This window comes from Pteropus vampyrus, unplaced genomic scaffold (genome assembly GCF_000151845.1).
Source record: "Pteropus vampyrus isolate Shadow unplaced genomic scaffold, Pvam_2.0 Scaffold149, whole genome shotgun sequence".
In the NCBI taxonomy this organism is placed as follows: domain Eukaryota; kingdom Metazoa; phylum Chordata; class Mammalia; order Chiroptera; family Pteropodidae; genus Pteropus; species Pteropus vampyrus.
The window spans coordinates 3,722,321-3,745,029 of record NW_011888930.1 but is presented as its reverse complement, the minus strand read 5'-3'; the positions used below and the strand labels follow the sequence as shown (position 1 = coordinate 3,745,029).

At 34.3% G+C, this 22,709-nt stretch overlaps 1 protein-coding gene across 1 annotated transcript; it reads right to left on the bottom strand.

Moving 5' to 3' along the window:
- Window positions 1–63: 63 nt before the first annotated feature.
- Window positions 64–22,284, bottom strand: LOC105298307 (fibrocystin-L-like). The gene is made up of 12 exons (XM_023536137.1): window positions 22,203–22,284; window positions 20,195–20,284; window positions 14,264–14,408; window positions 13,231–13,339; window positions 9,961–10,018; window positions 8,767–8,860; window positions 6,933–6,986; window positions 6,340–6,413; window positions 5,361–5,403; window positions 1,509–1,579; window positions 236–346; window positions 64–128 (listed from the first exon to the last, which is right to left on the bottom strand). Exons 1-12 carry the CDS (start codon window positions 22,273–22,275, stop codon window positions 64–66), a joined length of 987 nt encoding a protein of 328 aa, XP_023391905.1. The 5' UTR covers window positions 22,276–22,284.
- Between the last annotated feature and the right edge of the window lie 425 nt (window positions 22,285–22,709).

Sequence of the window (22,709 nt, the reverse complement as noted above, 5' to 3'; positions counted from 1 at the left end):
CAATGCCAGCGTACAGGGCCCCTTGGTGCTGACCTGCTCACATAAGGTTTCAAGGAGTGACCCTCACTGCAAGGGCGCAGTGGGAAAAGCATCAAGCCCAGAACCAAATACTATGTGAAAATACTCAGCTTTCGATTTAACACATTGAGAAAAGACTTATTCTTCTTACAGATTATTAAAGACAAGGCAGAATTCGTTCTTATAAAGTAATATAGTAAAAAGTCGTGGAAAATACCTCCAACTAGAACTCTGACTGGAAAATCTGTCTGATCAAAAAACCGTCCACTTATTGTTATCATGGTGCCACCTTGAATGCTTCCTCGTGAAGGCGAAATTGCAGTGACCTCTGGGGAGAGGATGGGGAATCACATGAAATAAAACGTCATAAATATTAAACATAAACCTAAATGCTTGATTTTTAAAAATTTCTAAATTACCTAGCAATAGCAGCTCTACATAGCAGTATAGGTTTGCATTACAAAATGAATGAATTAGGTGCTTCATTATTTTGTCTCTGATGTACTCCTTCAGAGTACAATAAATATGACTTTCATAGCGACCTACATCTCCTGGGGACCAGGCTTTAGTGGTGACTGGTATTAAAGAGACACTAGTAATGGGAAGATTCAGGGAATAAGAAAAACCTGGCTGAACACAGATGTTTGATTCCAAAAGAAAACACAGGAAAGCAGAAGAACAGTCTATTTTACCCTATGCTCTTAAAAAATGAATCTTTCTTATATTTATAAGCCAACATTTTATATTTACATTTTCTCATGTAGTAATACAGTAACTATGATTGGAATTCTTGTGGCTTTATATGTAAAAGTTTTGGGTATATTGATGAAAGAGCCTAGTGCATGACATGGTAGATTCTTATTAAAATCTATTGTACTGGTTCTATCCAAGTTCTACGTAGTTTTACATATGAATTTTGCATGAAATTAATTCCTAGAAAAAGCCAACGCACACACAAGACACATTTTTTTTTTCACATTGAGCATCTTCAAAATCCATATGTGCCAATTTCATCACGTCTGACCTAGAATGAATTATAATTTTTCCAAGAAGACTTGTGTTTGCTTCTGACACTCTCCTAGGGAGACCTCTGTAAATTAAATTACAATCTGCTTGAAGTTTCTTTTGGACCACACTGGGAGCATAAATCTGAGAGAGTACTGGCTTGTGGTTTAAATTGACAGCAGAGATTTTTTTTTTCCTCCCTCAACCAGCAGCCGAAGTTGAGATGTGCAAGTTTCGCTTCTGTCTCTTTTAGTGTGATGAATTTATTTTCTAATCAATCTTACACTAGGGATGTCGTCTCCAGGGTCTTAGTTTAATGACAGGACATCCTAGTAGAGTCCTTGTTTCAGGTGTTTTTCCTTCTTAGAAGTACATGATATAGTATAGTGTACCTTTATTTATTGTTTTTGACTTGATGAAGTGAAGGATACCCATCTCTGTCTCTCATTCTCTCTCTCACACACACAGAGTGAAAGATCACATACCTGCATACGTTTGAAACATTGAAATTTTATTCAGAGAAGAAATAAAATATGCCATTTTCTGTGGGAAACTCCTGTATAAAAAAAAAAGTTTTAAAATTCTTACTTTAAAAATAAACTTTATTTTAGGAAAATGTTATCTATTTTTTTATTTTAGTAATATAAATCATGTCATAATTTGCAAAAGAGCTGGACAGAAGATAAAAATGTTCTACATCTTGAATTCATTATTGGTTATACGACTATAGAAGTATACAAATACTACACAAATATACATTTGTCAGGACTTACTGAACTGCACGCCTAACATATGTTCGCTTTATTAAATGCAAATTATAACTCAATGCAGTAAGAATTTATATCACTATAAAAAGCCGGAGGATCACCTTTCATAAAGGCTGGGCTTTTCTGCCGATCTCTGTTCTCTCTTCTCTCATAGCCCATTTAGTGTCACAATAACTAACACTACTGAACATTTGGTATCATGCTCAGATTTTTAAGCTTTTAAGTTAGGATTTTTAGAAAGTCTTTTAACTTACTGTGCCATTTAATTCTTACTTCAATCCCCTTAGGTAGGTAAAACTCAGAGAATTTTCTCATCTTACTCAAGATCACAAAGAGAGTAAGTGGTAGAAAAAGGATTTAAACCTAGGTAGAGTTTGACTCTGGAGTCCTGGCTCCCAACCTATGTACTACACAGAGCTTCAATCCTGCTACTAGTTTGCATGTGAGTACAAATAGATGAGTTAAGAATCCACCAGAGTTGCCATTCTTAATAAACATAGAGCCTATTCATATATTTTTTTATAGATACACACTTGTATTTCCATAGCCTGGAGGGTTGGGAAGGGAAAGAGTTCTGATCTAGAAATTAAATGCTGTTCCCTTAATTACCTCAATGAAAGTCATAATTAGAAAAGTTAAGAAATTCAAATGTTAAGACTCAAACTCATTCATCATAATTAGAATATATTGAACTGGAATGTAAAAGGATAATGCTAATCTTGCGGTTGAGACCAACAGTTTACTCCCTTTAAATCTCATCCAGGAATTAAAACGTGCATTTGAAAACTAGATTCCCTAGAAGTATTTTATATCAAATTAGTTATTTAAGAAGTTCATACTGGATTTTATATTTTTATGTTATAAGCCTTTCAGCTGATTTCCTAAAAATCTGAAATGATGCTAGTTCCAACAATATTGTCTGTGGTTAGATCTTGCATCTGAAAAATTAACTCTGCTTCTTATGTTGGTGGGAAAATTGCCTCGATATAAAATTGGAATGTAATTTATTTGGTATGACACCGAGGTGATCTTCACTAATTCATTGATAATGATTAGGCATTTCTCAATTAAGACAGCCTCATTGGAACCTTATCAGTTTGGAACAGATGTTGTTTGAACTTGGTTAATAGAGGAAAGAAGGTTGGCTATTAAAAGAAATACAGAATGGGTGCTACAGTAATCTTTAATTGGTTCATTTGATATTCAGGAATACCCCTGAAATTTGTAAAATATCTATTTTATAATTTATTAAATGGCTTAACATTTTTAAATGACATATAATCTTAAAACTAGGCTTTTAAGTAGTAAATATCATATTTAAAGTTATCTTAAATTCCTAAAATTGCTTTATATAGAAACACAATTTCATCAGTTGTGAGACAGTACAAAATGACAGCATATTTACTTTAAAAAAGGAAATTATAAGATCACAGAATCAATAATTTTTTGTAGTATTTGCTGGCTTTTTTAAGTTGAAATTTTGGGGGTGTGTTAATGCGGCATATTGATTTATGTTTACTTATCAATCACTTTCAAGCTTGATCACTCAAACCTTCTATTTTTGGATTATTATTTCTCTGAGAGACATATGATGGATTTGGCAATTAAAACCTTTCATATAGACTCAGAACTAAGAATTCATTTTTCTCACCTTAAGAAGATGACATTGAGAGCATAAAAGAACCATATATGGTTCAAGAAATCATTTAAAACTCAACAATTGTTGCTTCTAACATGATTTTCTAATATTTTCAATAAAATCCTATTGTTATATCTTACCAAGTTATATGTAAGTATGTTATGTCCTAACAGAAAATAACAGTTAACTCATGGGACTTTAAGTCTTTTGCCCCATGTAAAATCACAAAGGCAAATCTTAATACCATTTACATATTATCTACTTCGGTTTGTCCTTGAATTATAATATTCTTTACGGTTTTGGCCCAGTCCATACTGGTTGATAATTAAGTGTCCAGACCAAGCATCACTTTGTTACAAACCTATTGCCTCTGGCTGTCTAGAAGTAGATGATCTCTAAATACACTGATAATGGATTTGGTAGGATTCCCTAGTGAAGCCACCTGGTCCTGGACTTATACTTTTTGGGAGGTTTTCGATGATTGTTTCAATTTCTTTACTGTGGATGAGTCTATTTAGATTTTCCAGCTCTTTGTGATTCAGTCTAGGAAGTTTGTATATTTCTAAGACCTTGTCCATTTCTTCTAGGTTATTGAATATAATGGCATTTGCTTTCACCAATTCAATTATAGTTCCATGCATACCGGTATCATCCTTCTCTTGCGAGACAGTGTCTATGAGCATGAACCAGTGCAACATCTAGTATCATAGTAATATTGCCATTCTTTTCAAAGTTCTAATCATTGAGTCTCTCATCAGAGACAACAAAGAAATTGACAGACTTATCCTATTATTGATCTGCTCCAGTTATATTGGTATTGAATGGCTAAATAATAATATTTATCTGAAATTCTATTAATTGGCTTTTTTTTTTTTTTTCAATGAGAGATGCTATGACATTTTGTGCAGAACAATTCATTTCGGTTTGGCACATAGTGGTCCTGACCATGAAACGCCATTAGCATGCCCCAGTTACTATGACAGTCAAACTATGTCCCCATACATGTACCCAGGAGTGGGCAATCCTGCCATGGTAGGGACCCCTGAGCCAGGATGTTAAGTAGGGATGAGACATGGTTCTGTGGCTGAAACCCTCCCTCAGTCATGGCAAAGCACTGGAATAAAACATTCAGGCCCTGGAGTTAGACTGCATGAGTTCACAAACTAGTCCTGTTCTTTATTGCTTGCATATTCTTGGACAAATTATTTAATGTTCCTGGCTCATTTTTCCCAGTGTGCAACATGAGATGATAACACTAAATTTTATAGGTTCTTTGGGAGTGTTAAACTGAATAACATATGTAAAGTGCTTAGCACTGTGTCTGCCACTAAATGTTCATTATTATAATTATCTGTAATATGAGGTTTGCAATGTGTTGAGATTTGCATATTCTGAATTTCTATAAACCTCTCGTGGTATTTCTTATTGATATCAAAATGTAGGATATTTGCAAATGAGTCCTATTTTTATGAAAAATCATAGCTGGTGTTAAGAGAGACAATTGAAAGCTATAACTACCATCTTTCATGGCTCTATATGTCTTGGCACTTTAAAAGAATACCTTTATCAAGCAATATTCATTGTGGGTTTTATTTATTCTTACATTAGTTTAAATAAAAATTGGATTACTTAGTTGCCAAAAAAACTACAATTAAATCAGAAGAACTAAAGACGTAAAATAACACTCTTCAATATCACAATCAAAGATTTTTATTTGTTGCTTTAGGTAAGGCTAGATTTCCCAAGAGTCGAAAGCCTGTGTCTGAGGCACAAATTATGAGTGAAAGGGTGTTACGGCCCCTTTAAATGTTAATTTGTGGGAAGGAAGTGATTACTTTTTTAATCTCTGGATCTACAGCACAGAGTAAATATACAGTTTTATTTACCCAGTTGAATCAATTATGAAAATTATTATTTACAAAATGACCTACCTTCCATAATCACTATCCAGGATGAAACTGACATTATGATGACCTGGAATTAATTAAAATACACAATCAATTAAATTCACAATCACAGGAGAACAATAACTATATATTACAAAGCTGATTTAAAAGCAAAGAAACTTAAAACTGTAATTATGCACTATTTATTAATCTTCAAATAAATGACAACTGATATATCTTAAAGAAGTACCTACTATTTTACTATATACATTATAAGGTATTTCAAGGTTATAACTAGAAAAAACCTGACAAAATCTAATAATGAATGAAGAATAATAAAAGAACATATATGTAACCATATTGCCCTTGAATTTCTTTTATCCATTTAACAGTTGTTTAGCTGGGTCAGACCCTCTGCCAGTGGTTCAGAGATGCAGGGTGAACACACAGTTCACTCTTCTCCTAACAGAGGGTACTGTCTAGTGAAAGATACAGTCAGTCAAGAGCAATGACACCAACAGAGGACTACAAATTGTGATAAAGCTATCAAGGAAAAGAAGAGCAGATTTTGAGAATATAAGCCAGGGGTCAAGGAAGGCTCTTTTGAAGACATGATATTTTATCTGAAATTCTCAGGATGGGAAGTTTGCAAAGGCCTGGAGGCAGAAGGGAGTGAAACTCATTCAAGAAAAGTTTGGAGCGTATGGAGTACATAGAGCAAGGGGCGGGGGGTGGAGGAACAGTTAAATTAAGGCTCCAGAGAAAAATTAGCTAAATTAGCCACAGAATCTTTTGGATGACAAAAGAAGAAAGAAAAGAAATTCAAAGAAGCTTATCTTAAATGTAAACCTTAAGAAAAAGGTAATTTATACATGCTCACATGAAACTGAAAAAAATCCAAGGAAAAGAGGAAATGATAACTTTTAAAAAAAGGGATGAGAGTAAAGAGGTCTAGGAGAATACAAAACAAGGAAATAGAATCAGGCATTTCTGAGAATTATGAAGAATAATGATGAACATTTACCAATGTAAGTTCCAGTTGTCTTACAAATCATAGAACCCAGGTCTCCACTTGGATCATCTAGTTTTAGACCATACCTAATAAAGCATATAGGTTAATTCCAAAGCTTACATTGACACTAAAGTGTTTCCCTTAAAAATATCTTATGAATTATAGACATGTATCAGGACAGAAACTGCTGCTACAACAAAAATTTCTGTGAAATGAAAGTATTATCCAGCTTTGGTTGAAGATATCTGAATAAAACTTCATTGAACAATTAAATATTTTATAATTAATTAATGGCTATCCCTATTGATATTCCTCTAAAGAGTTTATAATATTACCAAGTGAAATAATTAATTGATAAAGGTATTTCTCAAAACCTTTTTCTCATCATAATCTAAATAATAGTTCATATTATACTATACTGGAGACAACGGGAGATATCAAGTAAATTCTTGCTATATAAATTATTGCTAATTTACTATAAAATATTACAATTTATACTGTATAATGAAGCATTCGGCTACATGATTTTGCTAGAAATTACTACTTAGACTTAGTACGTTTACATCTTCTATTTATTTTTCTAAAAAATTATTTAAATTACTTACAAATTATCGGATTGTGGTATAAGCAGCTCACAGGGCATTCCTCCAATATAAACTCTGTATAAATATTTTATTAGAAAAGATCAAGTTATATTAAATAAATTGTTTCAAAATACTCTCCTCCCACCTTATATTTTTTCTCTCAATCACTTATTATCCATCATATATTCATTCAACGAACATCTATTGAACATTTATTATGTTGTAGTCTTTCCTCTAGGTATTGGAACACATCAGTGAACAAAACAAAGATACCTACCCTTGTGAGACTGACATTCTAACTGGGGGAGACTGATAATAAACATGATAATCATAACATATTTGGTGTGTTAGTAAGTGACAAGTACAATGGGAATAGAAAACATGGAAACAGATAATGGGGACTCTTAGATCTGAAAATTCAATTAATTCAAATACAAAAGATACTTTTGTAGTAAATTTCATACTACAGGAATTAAGGTCCACAGCACAGGCAGAACAGAAAAATCAGGATGAAAAGAACATCTAACAGTATCGGTACATAGAGCAAGTGGGGAATAAGAAGCTGAGAAGGGGCAGCACAAGGCTAGAGAGAGAATATCTGTCTTTGCATTTCTGTAGCTGATTGGGTCAACCTATTGCTTTAAGACTGATAGAACCTGATGCTATTGGAGGCCTGCAGGTTACTGACTAGTACTGTATTTTCTGTATTATCATAATAAACCACCGAGCTTCTGTGGCAGCAAGTCCCAGACTCAATATCAGGCCTGATACAAACCTGAACTTAAAATACAAGGACTTCTGTTTGGAGAGAACTTTGAACTTTCCATTTAATATATTTTTATATACAAAACCTTTCATTTGGTCATTACATTAGGTCTATAAAGAAAGTAATCTGAATTACTGTACCCATTACAGATTTATGGATTCATATTCTCCTTCTAATTTCCAGTCTTCCTGAACTAAGTGTTATTTAATTGAGAATTCTACCTCATAGGATGTCAGATAAATTAACTTTATTTCATTTAGAAAAACCTTTCAAATTTGCATATTTTACAAAATTATATATGTAAATGTACATGTGTGTTATCTGAATTGTTATTTAGTTTATCCATTTATCCATTTTATATATGTATTATATAACATGAAGCATTTTGAAAACCAGGATACTGACTCTGTACTTCTTTCTGTAGGAAATGAATATGACTGCGATAACCCCACCTTAACCTATAGGAAGAGAACACTAGTCAAAATACAAGTTTCCAATCCAAATGTAAACAATTATTTTTTGATGTTAAATAAGTGGACAATGTTACCATTCGGTCCATAGCTGATAAATGGAAGCACCGAGATTCAAACTCTAGGTTGTTAATAAGTTATTGAGGGTTTTTAGTTTTAGCACTCTCCTGTAGAAGAGAGTGTAGAAGAAAAAGTGTCAAAATACATATTAGCAGACTTGGGTTCTCCTCCTGACCTTGACTAAGTTTTGGACCTCTAGGATTCAGTGTTTTGTTTTGTTTTTATGTGTGCAAAATGAAGCAGTTAAATTAAGTAACAAAATAATCCAAAAATAAAGTTCTGTGACTTTAATTCAATTGCTGTGGCACTTGCCTCCATGTGTCTTCTTTTAATAAAATCCATTACAGAGAAAGAAGGAATTGTGACAGACAAAAAAAAAAGGCCACTGCTTCCATATCAATGCATCATCCAACAGTCTATTTTTCTTCTTATGATATGAGTGAAAAGACACTGGTTAATCCTATTGTAGTGGTTTTTTAATATAATTGGACCCATGAATTTTAGAATATCATATCCCATCTATGAGTTATAAGAATATGTTTCCACATTAATAATTTACCTCAAAATCCTAACATTTTTCCCATTTGAGCTTAGAGCAGTATTACTCCCATAGACATCAGTGAAGATTCTGCCTTGGATTGTTATCAGTGTACCTAGAAGCAAACAGAAAGTTATGTGTAAAATTATCTACCCATACACCCACACACTCAATACCAAAACATCAGAGGTTCTTCCAATAAAACCAGCATCCAAACACTTATATCTCATGTTCACCACTGTTGCTTAGCATAGTTCTGAAAGTTCTATCAATTAAATAAAACATAAATAAACATTTATAGTATTAAGGAAGTATCTACAAGTATTTATAGATTAAGAGGTGTTCCATGGAAGACAGGATAAATTATTTAATAACTATCACTTGGGTCATGAGTATTTTAATTGGAAAAAATAAATAAGAGTCCTTACTTTATACTAAAAAACAAAATTAATCTTAGGTGAAATAAAATTAAATATAAAAAATAGAACCATAAAATCTCTTGAAAAATAAATGAAAATATATGTAATATTTATATAGTTGGGATTGTGGGGTCTTCTACAGCATAAAAATGAAGGAAGAAATAACAAAGATTAAGATCTTTAGAAATGATAATAAAAATTAAATATGTCTGAATGACAGGAAAACCATTAATCCATTTTAAAAGTAAATGATAAACTCAAAAATATTTCCCACGTATATGATGTATAAATGATTAATATCTTTAAAATATAAAGAATTCTTATAACCTAATATGAAAAAAAGTTGACTAGCCCTAAATTAAACAAAGGAGGTGAACAGACAATTTATGAAAGAAAAAATACAAATATTCAGTACATACAAAATAAATTTAATTATATAAATCAAAGAATTGGAAAATTGTTTTTAAAACTTACTACACTTTTCATATAAATTCTTGAAAAAAATAGTACATAGAATTATCAAGGTTGCAGAAAAAGGCATTCTCACAAATTCCTGTTGTAATTATAAACTGGTATGATTACAGTTGTGATGAACACCAGAAGTCAATGGGAGGAAAGTTAAATACATTATAGTAGATTCAGATGCAGCCATGAAAATCATTTTTAAAAATACTGGGAGTTATTATATAATCAGAAAAATATCACATATAAATTTTTAGATATTATAATTTTATATACTAAAAATTAAATTAATTACTATAAACCAAAAGGATATTTTAGTTGTAATATAACAGACCTGGAGTTCCTGATAAAGGTGTGATGCTCCTTATTGTTGGAGTTTTGAAACTTTTTACCTGTAAAATAATACTTTCAATAAGTAGTCTTATCTCTATTTCATTCCTAGTTTTATGGAATCTCTGCTTCTTACATTATTTATATTTAAACGATATCCATAATATGACTTTCAAAATATTTATTTTATATATATATGAAATAAAGTTAAGAATATTATTCTGTTTATTCAGATCTTTTTCTTACCCCGGAAATCCTCTCTCATTTCAAAATATTTCTAGCTTGGAATTTTAAAATTCAATCATCCTTTTGTTATCAGTGTAAGTCAAACTACAGTAATGAAACTCTCTGGTAAAGACAGTTAGGAATTTGGTGAAATACAGTTAAAGAAAGACTACTTTGGGTTAAGCCCAAAAAGAAAAAATAACTAAGCATTTTTCAAAAACACAGAAGCAAAACTTGGAAAAAACCCATCAGATTAAGCTTTGGTAACCCAGCTAATGTTAATTTTCTAGAGCACTGCAGGTATAATTCTTAAGAATTGTGACACAAAATGGGAACTGGAAGAAAGTGGAATTCCAGAGAGGCCACCAGTGTGATGGAAACTCTTTTACTTTGGGAGACAGAATAATAGCCCCCAAAGATGTCCATGGCCCTAACCTCTGTAACTTGTGACTATGTTAGGTTATATGGCAGATGGTTGCAGATGGAATTAAGGTTGTTAAAGAGCTGATCTTAATAGAGGGAGATGATTTTTGATTATCTGGGTGGGCCCAAAGCAACCACAAGGGTCCTTATAAGTGGAAGAGGGAGAGAGAATAAAGAGAAGAAGATGTGACAACAAAAGCAAGGTCAGAGTGATGCAATGTGATAAGAACTCAAACGCCATTGCTAGCTTTGAAAGCAGAGGAAGGGACCATGAGCCAAGGAGTGTGGGAAACCTCTAGATGGAAAAGGCAAGGAAACAGATTCTCCCCTGGAGCCTCCCAAAGGACCATAAACTCCCAACACCTTGATCTTAGCCCACTGAGATCCAAATTAGACTTCTAACCTAGAGAGCTGAAAGGTAATAAAGCTGTGTTGTTGTAAGCCACTAAGTGTGAGTAATTTTTTATGGCAGTAATTAGGAAACTAATACATGTCTGTTAGAGATATTTGGGTGCATATATGAGGCAAGAGGGACTCATTACTATGGGCCAGTTTTGGAGTCAAGCTGTCCAAATTCAAATTTGAGCTCTACCACCTGCAAACTGCATGACTTTAGGTAAGTGATGTGATTTCTCAAGCCCTCAGTTTTATTGTCCATAAAAGAGATAATAATACTAGTATACAGTTATAGGATCATTGTGAGAGTAAAGAATTAATATTTACAAAATACTTAGACTGCCACATGGCACATAGCCAATGCTATATTAATTCTTAGCTTTATTATTCAAGTAAACATATGCCAAGTTCTTTTCAAAAGGAAAAAGGAAAAATAATTTCTGCAAAAGGGAAATATACTACAATGTGAAAAACAAATAAATACCAAATAGGTAAAGAGCAGAGCTGCTGGGCAAAATAAAGAATCCTCAGTAACTGAGACATATACAGACAAAATTCTATACTTAAAAACAAATATGGTAGTCCTCCTTTATCCACAGTTTCAATGTCCACGTGGACAACAGAAATAAACAATTCATAAGTTTTAAATTGCATGCTGTTCTGAGTATTATGATGAAATCCTGGAAGTCCCACTCTGTCCTGCCCAGGATGTGAATCATCCATCCCTGTGTACGGTGTCTCCTCACCGTATGTGCACCCTGCCCATCAGTCACTTAGTAGCCCTCTTGGTCATCAGATTGACTATCGAGGTATCACAGTGCTTGAGGTCAAGTAACCCTTATTTTATGTAAAAATGGCCCCCAAATACAAAAGGAGTGATAGTGAGCTGGCAATTCAGATATGTCAAAGAGAAGCCTTAAAATGCTTCCTTTAGGTGAAGAGGTGAAAGTTCTCAATTTAGTAAAAAAAGAAAAAAATAAAAAGCCATATGCTGAGGTTGCTAAGATCTACAGTAAGAATGAATCTTCTATCTGTGAAATTATAAAGGAGGAAAAAGAAATTCATGCTAGTTCTGCTGTCGTACCTCAAACTGCAAAAGTTACAGTCACAGTGTGTGATAAGTGCATAGTTAAGATGGAAGAAGCATTACATTTGTGAGAGGAAGACGTGAACAGAAAACATGTTCTGTTGACATTTTTTATTAGCGGCACCATATTGCTTCAGAAAGGGATTACTGAAATAAGTGACAACGAGTCAATTACTGCAAGTAAGGGATGGTTATGCACTTTCAGGAATATGTGTGGACTGAAAAATATAGACTACCAAAGAGGCTGAGTCTCCTGATGAAGCTGTCACACTTCCAGCAGAGTTGAAGAAGTTGATCAGGGACAGGTTCTACCTGCAGTTTCAGACATCTACTAGGGCCTTGGAATGTACCCCAGTGAATAAGGAGGAACTACTGTGGTGTAGGAGAAAACAAATGGACTAGAAATAGATCAAGAAGAGTCTATCTGCAGAAACACAAGGGCGCCATAGAAAACAGAAAGGACAGAAACATGGGCAGCAATTTTAAGGAATAATCGAAGTTTTTTGTGAGAGATTGCTGATGCAGGAAAAGGTGAATGGATACAAAAATAACACAAGCAAAATAAACTAGCACAAAATAGATTCTCAATAGATATCAGTTGTCCCTTTATTCTTGTTCAAGGACATCCTAAAAGAAAGATGCCCAGATTTCTACTTAAAAAGACATATATTTTTTTAGACTGCCAAGAAAAGAGATAAATTTGAAATGTGAGGCTATGAATGACTTCAGACTTATTCACACTTTAAATAATAAAAGAAGAGAAATGCTTAATGAAGAAAGAAAAATATTTACATTTCTATTCAAAATGAAGGAGACTTTGATGAAAATTAAAAAAGAAGAATCAAACTAATAACAGAAATGGAGAGAGAGAAAAAATAGTCTGAACAAGAAAATAATTTGGAAGCCTAAAAGTTTAATTCATCAATAAAATTAATTTTAAAAAGGGAGAAACAAATCAGAAATAATGAGACTCTATTACTATGGAAAATCATTAAAACTAGGTAAAATTATCCTTAGCCACATGCTAACATATTTTTAAGTGTGGACACAGATAACAATCTGTAAAATTAAAAAATAAGAACCCAGTTCCGCATGAAAGTACAACATCAATTATATGTAGGTTAAAGATGAGCTCCCACATACATAGAAGCTGCATGCGCGGCTGCGAATGTGTCCTTGGCAGGTATTATTTTCTGTAATTGGAACCCCATCCACACTGACTCTAACAGTGTAGGAATCTTCTGGCATTGCTCTGGAAGGCAAATGAAGACCATGTAAGGAATGCAATAACTCTTTTATTTAATGTATAGTATTAATAAAAAATACTGCCTCGGACTACATGTCAGTTTTGAAAAAAAGTGTCTAAAATTCTAACTGAGCTACACTTAAATTCTGTTCTATATTATGAAAAGATAATCTCCATCTTAAACTCTGTACTGAAAAGTCTAACATCATAGACACCAGGCAAATGCTTATTCTAAGTGTATTGATGCTTATTGAAAAGAAAAATAAATGCAATAACAACTGTAATGATAATCATTTAAAATAGTAACATATCACCTTGCTTTGTTTTTAAAAATCTTTCAATCAAGTTTCTTCCTACGTAAGATTTTGCTGCAGAAAAACAGCCAATATGACAAATGTAGCCAATCCTCTGAAATGAAATCCTCTGAAATGTATGCTACCTGTTTCAATATTGAAAGTTGCAATTTATAATAATTAATTTTTTTCCTAAGTTGCTAATAACAAACATTAACTTGGGCTAATAGTAAAGAACTTGAAATGTCACTATACAAAACAATCATCTTTAATCTTAATGACTATGTCAAGATTTTGAACAAAATTAATCAAACCTGACAGGAAAGCATAATTTTGATATTTTGAGGAGCATCATTACAATTTAATAGTAGCCATTTATCTTCTAAAAAAGATCAATAATGATAATAGCTCTAATAACCTGGAAAAGAATATAGAATATAGTTTATTATGCCAATATGTGGAAAGAGCATTATAATTGAATATAATAAAGGTATAAAATAGTATAAACATCATGAAATCAAAAATAGCTAATAATCAGAAAAATATAATAGCCAGAATGATAAACTACTATAATACTAATATGCATAAATGTAATTCTGATATGACAAAAATATTATTAAGATACTTTAAAACATACCTAGTATAGCATGTAATTTGAGTTGAATGACTTGCATCTCTTTCTACATCGCAAGAAAATGATCGAAAAGAAGAAACTAATTGTACACTGCTTCCCAACTCAGCATCCTCAACTCCATAGTTAAACTGGTTTGCTTGAGCAAAACCTGGAAAAGTAAAAACACTCAATTATTATTAATGAATTCTGTTTTGAGATCTAATAATTGTCATTCAGTATTGAACTATTCAATAAATAATAAGGAATAGTATTGAAGTAAGCAGTTATATGAAATAAGTAAACCTATTTCACATTTATTCTTATGGTTGTAACTTCCTTTTGGAAGCAGAAAAACTAGACTTTAATTAATTTATTCATAAAAGTAATTTTTGAGAACCTATTATTTGTCAGGTGCTGTTAAATGCTGTAGAATCCAACAGCTTGTATTCCAGAGGTAGGGTAGGGAGGGGTGGAGAAAATAGACAAATAAATATTTCATATATATATTTCTCAGTATATATATATAAGAAAAAAAGCTGGGCACCACCAAGGACAACTGGGGCTCAGTCTTGCTTGTAATTTCTAAGGAAAATATAAACTACCTCTCAGAATCAAAGAATTGACAATAAGAAGCATTTATTCATCAAATTCTGTTCCTAGAGTTGAGAGTTCCCATTGGGGGAAATAACTTTTCCTGTACCCAAGAGAATCAGAGAAATGGATGATGTGAAAAGGAGCAGAACATCATTTTAATCTCACTATAAATATATGAAAATTCAAAACTAGATTTGGAAATAAACATGAATTAAGAATTTATGCTACATAAAAATATTTTATATTGTTGAAACAATATTCAATTTCAAAATAAACCTAAGAAGTGAAACCTATGAAAAAAATTAGATAATGTGCTATTAATTAAATCCTATAATGAAATATTCTCCTAGTAAAAATGTTTAAAAGGTGCTTAATACTGTTCAAGTATACAGAGTAAATCTATGAAGTTGTCTAAGTCATAATATTTTCTGAAACAAAGGTAAGTTAGTAAATAAACAGTTTTTGCCCAGATTACTTCGAAATCTAAAATTCCTAAATTTTATGTATATTTTTAAATATGTGCATTTCTGAAAATATGTGTGTTAAAAAATACATGCATTTCTTTGAATTTCACAAGTGCTTAACATTAAAACACCACTATAGCCAAATTGATGACTAATGATATTTTTGAAATTATGAAAATTTTTCTTTTACACTAAACAATTTGCATCCATGTCATTAATATAAACATATAAACTAAATTTCAGAACTTAATTACCTACAGATCATATCATTCCCACAGTACAATAATTAACTTAAAATTGGTGTAAAAAGAAAAAGGTAAACCTGGAGATGTCGATTTAACTCTTTAAACCCTATGTGTTTTATTACTAATGCTAAAAAAAATATTAAGTATTTACCTTAAATTCTCAGTCGTTTTCAAATATGTTTCAACAAAACAATCACCACTACAATAGCTACACACTTTAAGTAACCTTTGGTAATTGAAGCGACTAAATTGGGGTTGCCACGTGTCTGTGGCGTGACTGCTTTCTAAATTACATTTTCAGTGTTCTACAAAGGTCTGTTAGGAAACACTAATATTGCCCGGTTTCATGTAGGACTGGAAGTAGGACTTCACTGTGCCAGATGTTCGTCCAATGCCAAAGCCCCTAAGGTCTGGTTCCAGCAAAGCTGCATGTCAGGGGACAGTGCTGCTTCAGGAAAGGGCACTTGGACCCTGACATCCTGGGGCAGAATCCCAGCGCCAGCATTTCCTTGCAGTATGACTTTAGGCATTAGTGTTTTATACACAGCTCTCTGTCTTAGTCTCTCCATTTGAAACTGCCCACAATAATCTATTTATGGGATTGTTAGGAAGACTAAATGAGGGCTTACATATATTGCTTAACGTGGTGCCTGGCTCATATGTTAAGAGCTCAACTGACATCTGCTCTTATCGTTAGTCACAAAAACCCTGAGTTTTAGGTTCATTATTAATATATCTTTTAAAAAATAACAGAGAACTAAGAGTGATGGTCAGGATTTGAACTCAGGTTGTAGATGTCAATCAGGCACACTTGTGATATTCAGAGAAAAATAATATTTAAAAATGCATATTATGAAGCCATTCCCTGTTATCCAGTATAACTTCCTCTAGACCCTATGTTCTTAGCTCTTCTCCTATCCTTTCTTTGTAAAAAAGTAAGCAGAAATTCAACAAAGGAATTTTAATAAACACTATCTTCTTCTTCTTAGCTTAAATAAATATTAACCAAACAGGACTCAACTAGTATAGACTAAGATACAAATAAAAGCATCAATTTAACATGTCAAATATATTTACATCGAACTTGCAGTTTTGACTATAGAAAGGCAATTACTGCTAACGTGGAATTGTGAGAAGACACATGAAAACGCAGAAAAGCAAGCTACTTGTAAACCCACATGTTTCCTTTGCCAACTTCTGCTTATCTCTGTAGTTCACATTGAGTTTGGAACACACAGGAGGGCTGCTGGCAACTAAAGAATGGAAAGTTTTACTTTCTGGGGTGGCTCAGGATGCGATGTGTGTTATTATTTCCCTATTAGGTACATGTCACATCGATGATAAGGCAATGCAGATGTGTTTTTCAGCATTCTTAAGACAAATACAATTCTAAAAATTAATATTAACAAAAGATGAGGTTTTTAGCTTAGGAATTGTTTTAATGTCATATTCATATATATATAAATTATATATATCTCCTATGAGTAAAATCTATGGGAATATATAAACCAAATTAATAAAATCTGTAAACATTTTCATTATAAATTGTGCTTTAAAAAAACAAGCATAGAAATATTTCTAATTTTTAGCTAGTTCCAGAGTTAAAAAAAATACAACAGAATCACCTTTTAAAGAAATTTTAATTTACAAGTATAATTTTTAAAACTTCAAAGGAATCACCTTAAAATTTTTTTTAATATAAAAGTATAATTCTAAATAAATAAACGGATATAAAGTAGATACCTCTAGAAGTACTGCAAAGCACAAAGATCAAGGGAAGGGCTAGGTGTACACTGGAAACAGAAAAGGTTGAGGCCTCAGATGGAAATTCCTAACATGTTGATGTATTTTTTTCTTTTGCAAAAAACACTGGAGACAGGATTTGCCAGGCACAAAAACCTGAGCCTCTCGATAGCAGCCTGTGCCGTTATCACGGAAGATGTCAGCTGCCATGTACAACACAGGCTGTTTGGTTTCGCTCCTTAAAAAAAGCTGGGATGAGAGTGTATAAACTTACTTAAAAGTTATAGCACTGAAAACAATGAGAAGGAAAGGTGCAGTGTGGTGGAAGAATTAAACTAAACCTACAACAGAAATGCGAAGGAATCAAAAAGAAAATAGCTCTAATTTATGGAGCTGGAGCTTATCCTATGTATGGGTACCTCAGACACATCATCCATTTCAACATTTGCAATAGTCCCAATAGGTAAGAATTACCATCCCATTTTACTGATGAGGAAGCTGAGGCTTAGGGCAGTAACTTGCCCCCAGTTGCACAGTGGGAAGTGGCAAAGATGGTCTTGGCAGCCAGTCAAAGTTCATGTGCTTTCCATAACATTATAAAAATTGTATAATTCAACACTTCATATTAACAAAAATACATGTGCCAGACATTGTAATAGGAAAATATATAGGAAAAAAGGCTGAAAGTAAAACGTTATTTTAGCTTACTGATTTTTTAAAAATATGATAAATACTAAGGGAGACAATTGAGCAGTATGAGGTATGGATATAATGTAATAAAACCAATAAAATTAGAAGCATTCTAAACTGATCACAATGGTAACACTCCTCATCAAATCAGTCATCTCAGAATGAGGTAGAACTATCTCTACGATCATGCCATTGCACAAAACACTTTTACTTGGGCATTGTAACTGTAAAATTATATATCTTTGGCTCCTGAAGCACAGCCTTTAGAACAAAGTAATACAGTAGCAAATTTTTGCCTGTATAGGTAAATATTATGAATGGAAATAGCCAAGAGTCATTTGGATAAACCAAAATATTAAAGTAGATCTTTCTAGAGGGTAGAATGTCAAAGAACTCACTCTCTAAATCAAATGTTTCTATAATAGTTAATTTTTTCATCATGACTTTTACAAAAATAAAACACTTTAAACATCATATGGGACCGACTTTTAGGTAATCATCTAGCATTTACAATTTCATTTATAAAGTGTTCGTGTATGATTAATAACATAGCTCAGCATGCGATTCTAAACATGGAGCACTGGGGAGAGGCAGCACTGATGAACTGTGTGAATGTAGTCTTTTCAAATAAACTTTGTTCAAGTATCACATCCATGTAGCTATCGGAGCTCTGGTGTGTTCTGCAAATTCATTATCACTGCTTTATACACATGCTGAATATATCATGGGCCCCCCAAACTCACATGAAACAGTATTTAGACTCAGCCTCTGGGAAAGACATGTGCTAACACACGGTTAGTCACCTACAGGGTGTAGTCACGGCAGGGAAAGGAAGACAAATCTGGGTGGGGGTGCAGGTGTCTGTAATTCAAATAGTATTTAACTATTATATAATTCTCTGCCAAAAGCACATATAAACTGAGACTGATGGAAAAATTAGATATTCACCATGACACTTAGTGCTTCATAAGAGGATTACTCTAGAGCCTCCATAAAAGAACAAACATTATAGTTAGATTAACAAGGATACTCTTCCAAACTGCCTTAAGAATAAAGTGTTTGTTTTGTATTTTCATATTTCTAACTAGGGATGATCTGGACCTATGTACTTAATCTCAAACCATGGTTCCTGGATCAGAAAAAGTTCAGGTCACAAGAGAGAAGGAAAGAGCTGGGTGGTTGTTTTGTTTCATTTTGTTTTCAACTGGGCATTTCTTTCATGGCATATAAATCTCTGTTAAAAACCTAATAGCTTTCAAGCACTTTATCTTAACAGCAATTTACAATATAAAGGAGCTATGGGTAAAGACATTTGAAAAATAGTCTTTAACAAATACATTGTCTCCAGGTGTTTAATTCTAAAAAAAGAACACTTTAATACAAAATATATTGTTCAGAATTCAGCGGCATAAACCATTTTAATATATCATTGAGAGATTATACAGAAATATTGCTTAGAAGTACTGAAAGACATTTCAATACATATAACAGAATTAAATATCTTGCTTTGTCAATTCTCTGCCTCCAAAATGTTCTCATTTCTCTTCTTATTAATTAAATAATAGCTTTTGTTAATATTCTTTTAAAATTTTTCTTTCTCGTCCTTCAAAAAATAAGCATCTGAATACTACAATCATTTTGATTGAAAAGGCCGCCTTATAGCTAGAAGAACCACATATTTCTATTTAATTGTAGGAATAGTTGCTCATTAAATATATTCACTGATCGCCTACTATGTTTTCGTCCCAAGACCAGGCAAGGAGAGAGACATACATAACCCATGCTTTGATGAAGCACATGACAGAAGAAGGAATCCAAAGATTTACTGTCAATGGACTTTCTCCTATCATTACCATCCTATTTCTCTGTCATCCCCTCTTACTAACATTCTACCTCCCAACCACCAAATGTTTTTATTTGATATAAAAATAAAGAAGGTTAGACCGATGAAGAACAAAGCAAATAATTGCAGAGTTCAGTTAAAAATATTCCTTTCAAATCAGTCATTAAAATCCAGATGTTGCAGTTAAGCAAGTAATTATAACACGATTTTAGATGATTGTGTTGATAGCTGTCAAAGGGAATAGAATTTTACTACTCTGGCTGATTAAAGAAATAACTCCAGTGGACTTTTTTTTTTTTTTTAAACCATGACTCTAAATGTGAAATAGTCTTTAAAATACCACAACCATGATAAGAAAAAAAAAAGGCAACCATACCTTCTCCTTTGATAGTTAGTCTTGTGGCTCCATTTATGCTGCCATATTTAGGTATTATTTCTGTGACTTTAGGAATTATTTTAGAGTCACCTGAAAGATATTAAAGTATAATAGAGGTAAAATCGTCAAGTACTTCAAGCATCAAATTTCATACCATATATTACAACGTTAGAAAAATATCATGAAGATTATAGGACTCAAATATACAAACATTTTATTTTTGGCTCTACTGCCAACCAATGGCTTGACAGGGAGTTAAGTCACTAACTTAGTTAATACTCATTGGCTTCATGTAAAGCACTATCTTAGGTGCTACAAAGAGCAGGGACAACACATGATCATTTTCATGTATCATATTATAAAACATTTATTAAATTCTTAAATTCATGTAGTTATCTACTTACTGCAGTTCCATAACTACAGTTAGCCCACACTGCAGCAGACAATTCTGAAGAAATAACACCATGGAAAAATAGGTCATTATACAAGCACATAGGAAATGTAAAACTAGTAGATCTAAAGAATAGTCCAGGTACAAAGAGGAATGTTGTGTTTTAAGAAGAAATTGTTTCTGTGACAGAGTAAGGCTTCAGGAAAGATAATTTCTGGAATTTTTCTAGCCTCCTGATACTAGTGAGTTCTTAATGCAAAGGTCATTGATTCATTCAACAAACGGTGTTGGGTTTCTGAGGATATAAAAATATGTAAAAGTCTCAACTTTCCAGAAGTTTAGCTTAGACAGTACAGAGTGACAGAAAAGAGCACAGGGGCCATGGGTGACTCAGAAGGGGCATTTCACCCATACGTCTTGGGTCATAATGAGCTTATTGAAAGAAGCGGTGCTGCATCTTGGAGGGCAAGTATGAATTAGCTAGACTAGACCAACTGTGGGAAGACAAAGAGTTCCAGACTTAGGGAGGTGCCTATGCAAGCACAGGGGTGAGTGAGTGACTTCTTTGGAGACTGTAAGCAATGCTTTAAAACAACTCAAAGATATACAGTGGCCAGTGGGATTTACTTTCCGCTTAAACTGTACAGATCCGTGAATTCTTGGATCCAGTAACGAATTCTCAGAATGAGTGGGAAAATTTAGTGGGAGCACAAAGAAAAGCCACAAAAACCATCAATTGTTTGAAACGGAATTATGAGGAAGGTAAAAGAGATTACAGACGTATCGTTCATTCCCGTCTGAGAAGCGTTTAGCAAGGCCTTCACCTATAGCGGCAAAGCTTTCAAACATAAAGTTGCCCCGCCCCACCCCCACGCAAGGCCTCTGTACTTCAGGCCTGTCTTTGCCAAGTGCTCCAAGGCTGTTCCTGCTTCAGGCATTTTTATAACTAATCCCACAGCCAAGAGCAGGAAACTCCAGCTGGATCCTATCTCCAAGGCCAGCAGCTCCTCATCTATCTCAGGTTCATCCTCCTGTTATCTCCACGGACAACTCCAATTTCCTATCTTATCAGTCTCTCCCCAACCCTCTCCTGGGTATTACTTTGAAGGCACAGGGCAGGTGGCCCTGGAAGTGACTGACACCCGCCACAAAGACCCATTTCTATCCTACTGGGAGACCTCCCTTCAGTGGGGCAAAGAGACCCAAGACGAGTGAAGAGAGGGAGGACTTAGGTTGGGACTCCTGCCTACACCCCACCCCCACACCCCAGGCCAAATTTCGGTCCTTTTTCAACAGTCACTAGGGGGAGAGAAGGTGAGAGTCTATAATTCAACAACACTGATGGATTAAGAACAATCTCTCCCTCCTTCCTGTCCTCCTTCTCTCCCTGTCTCCCTCCTTCCCTCTCTGTGTCTCTGTCTCTGTCTTTCTGTCTCTGTCTCTGTCTCTTAGGCCTGCTTTCCAGGTCCCTGGGTCCCAAGCTCAACACGCAGCCGCACCCACGTCTTTGGCCCAGGGCTGGTGCCACCCGGTCCCGTCTGTCCCGCGACCCCAGGAGCAGTGACTGCGTCTTCACTGACTTATCCTGCGTGCCTCCCCAGCACCCCGAATGGTTACCTGTGCGGGGGTCCGCGGCACACAGCAGCAGCCCCCAGAGGCCCCAGGTTCCCAAAAGCCACAGGTGTCCCATCGCGGCTCGAGCTCCGCAGAGTCGAGCCCGCCGCCCGGCTGCAAGACCGCCGCCCGCTGGCGCGCCGGGTGCGTCCCACGCGCGCAGGGGACCGCCCCGCCCCCGGCTCTCCGGCGGCTCTCCGGTGGGATTTGTACACAGATACACACCCTTCACCGGAGAAACGAGCTGGCCCGGAGCCAGTCTGCATTCATCAAACCTCCACACTCAGACCTGGGTGCCAACCTCCCAGGACAGTCCCCATAGGCGTAATAGCTCTACTCCTTTGGGAGAGAGATCAATGGGCAAGTTTTTCATCAATCCCGGCTTTCCCCCCCCCACCCCACTCTTTCCCTCTTTTTTATTTTATTTTTAAAATTCTGGGCCTGCATATTTTCATTGCCCCTCTGTCATGATTATTAATCATCCCCAGTTGGTCCTAAAAGTCCACGTAC

Coding starts and splice junctions, on each gene's coding strand:
- LOC105298307 (XM_023536137.1), bottom strand. CDS start 22,275: ATGGGACACCTGTGGCTTTTGGGAACCTGGGGCCTCTGGGGGCTGCTG. Junction 1,580..5,360: donor CTGGATAGTGATTATGGAAG/GTAGGTCATTTT, acceptor TTTTTTATACAG/GAGTTTCCCACAGAAAATGG. Junction 129..235: donor AGTCAGAGTTCTAGTTGGAG/GTATTTTCCACG, acceptor TTAAATCGAAAG/CTGAGTATTTTCACATAGTA.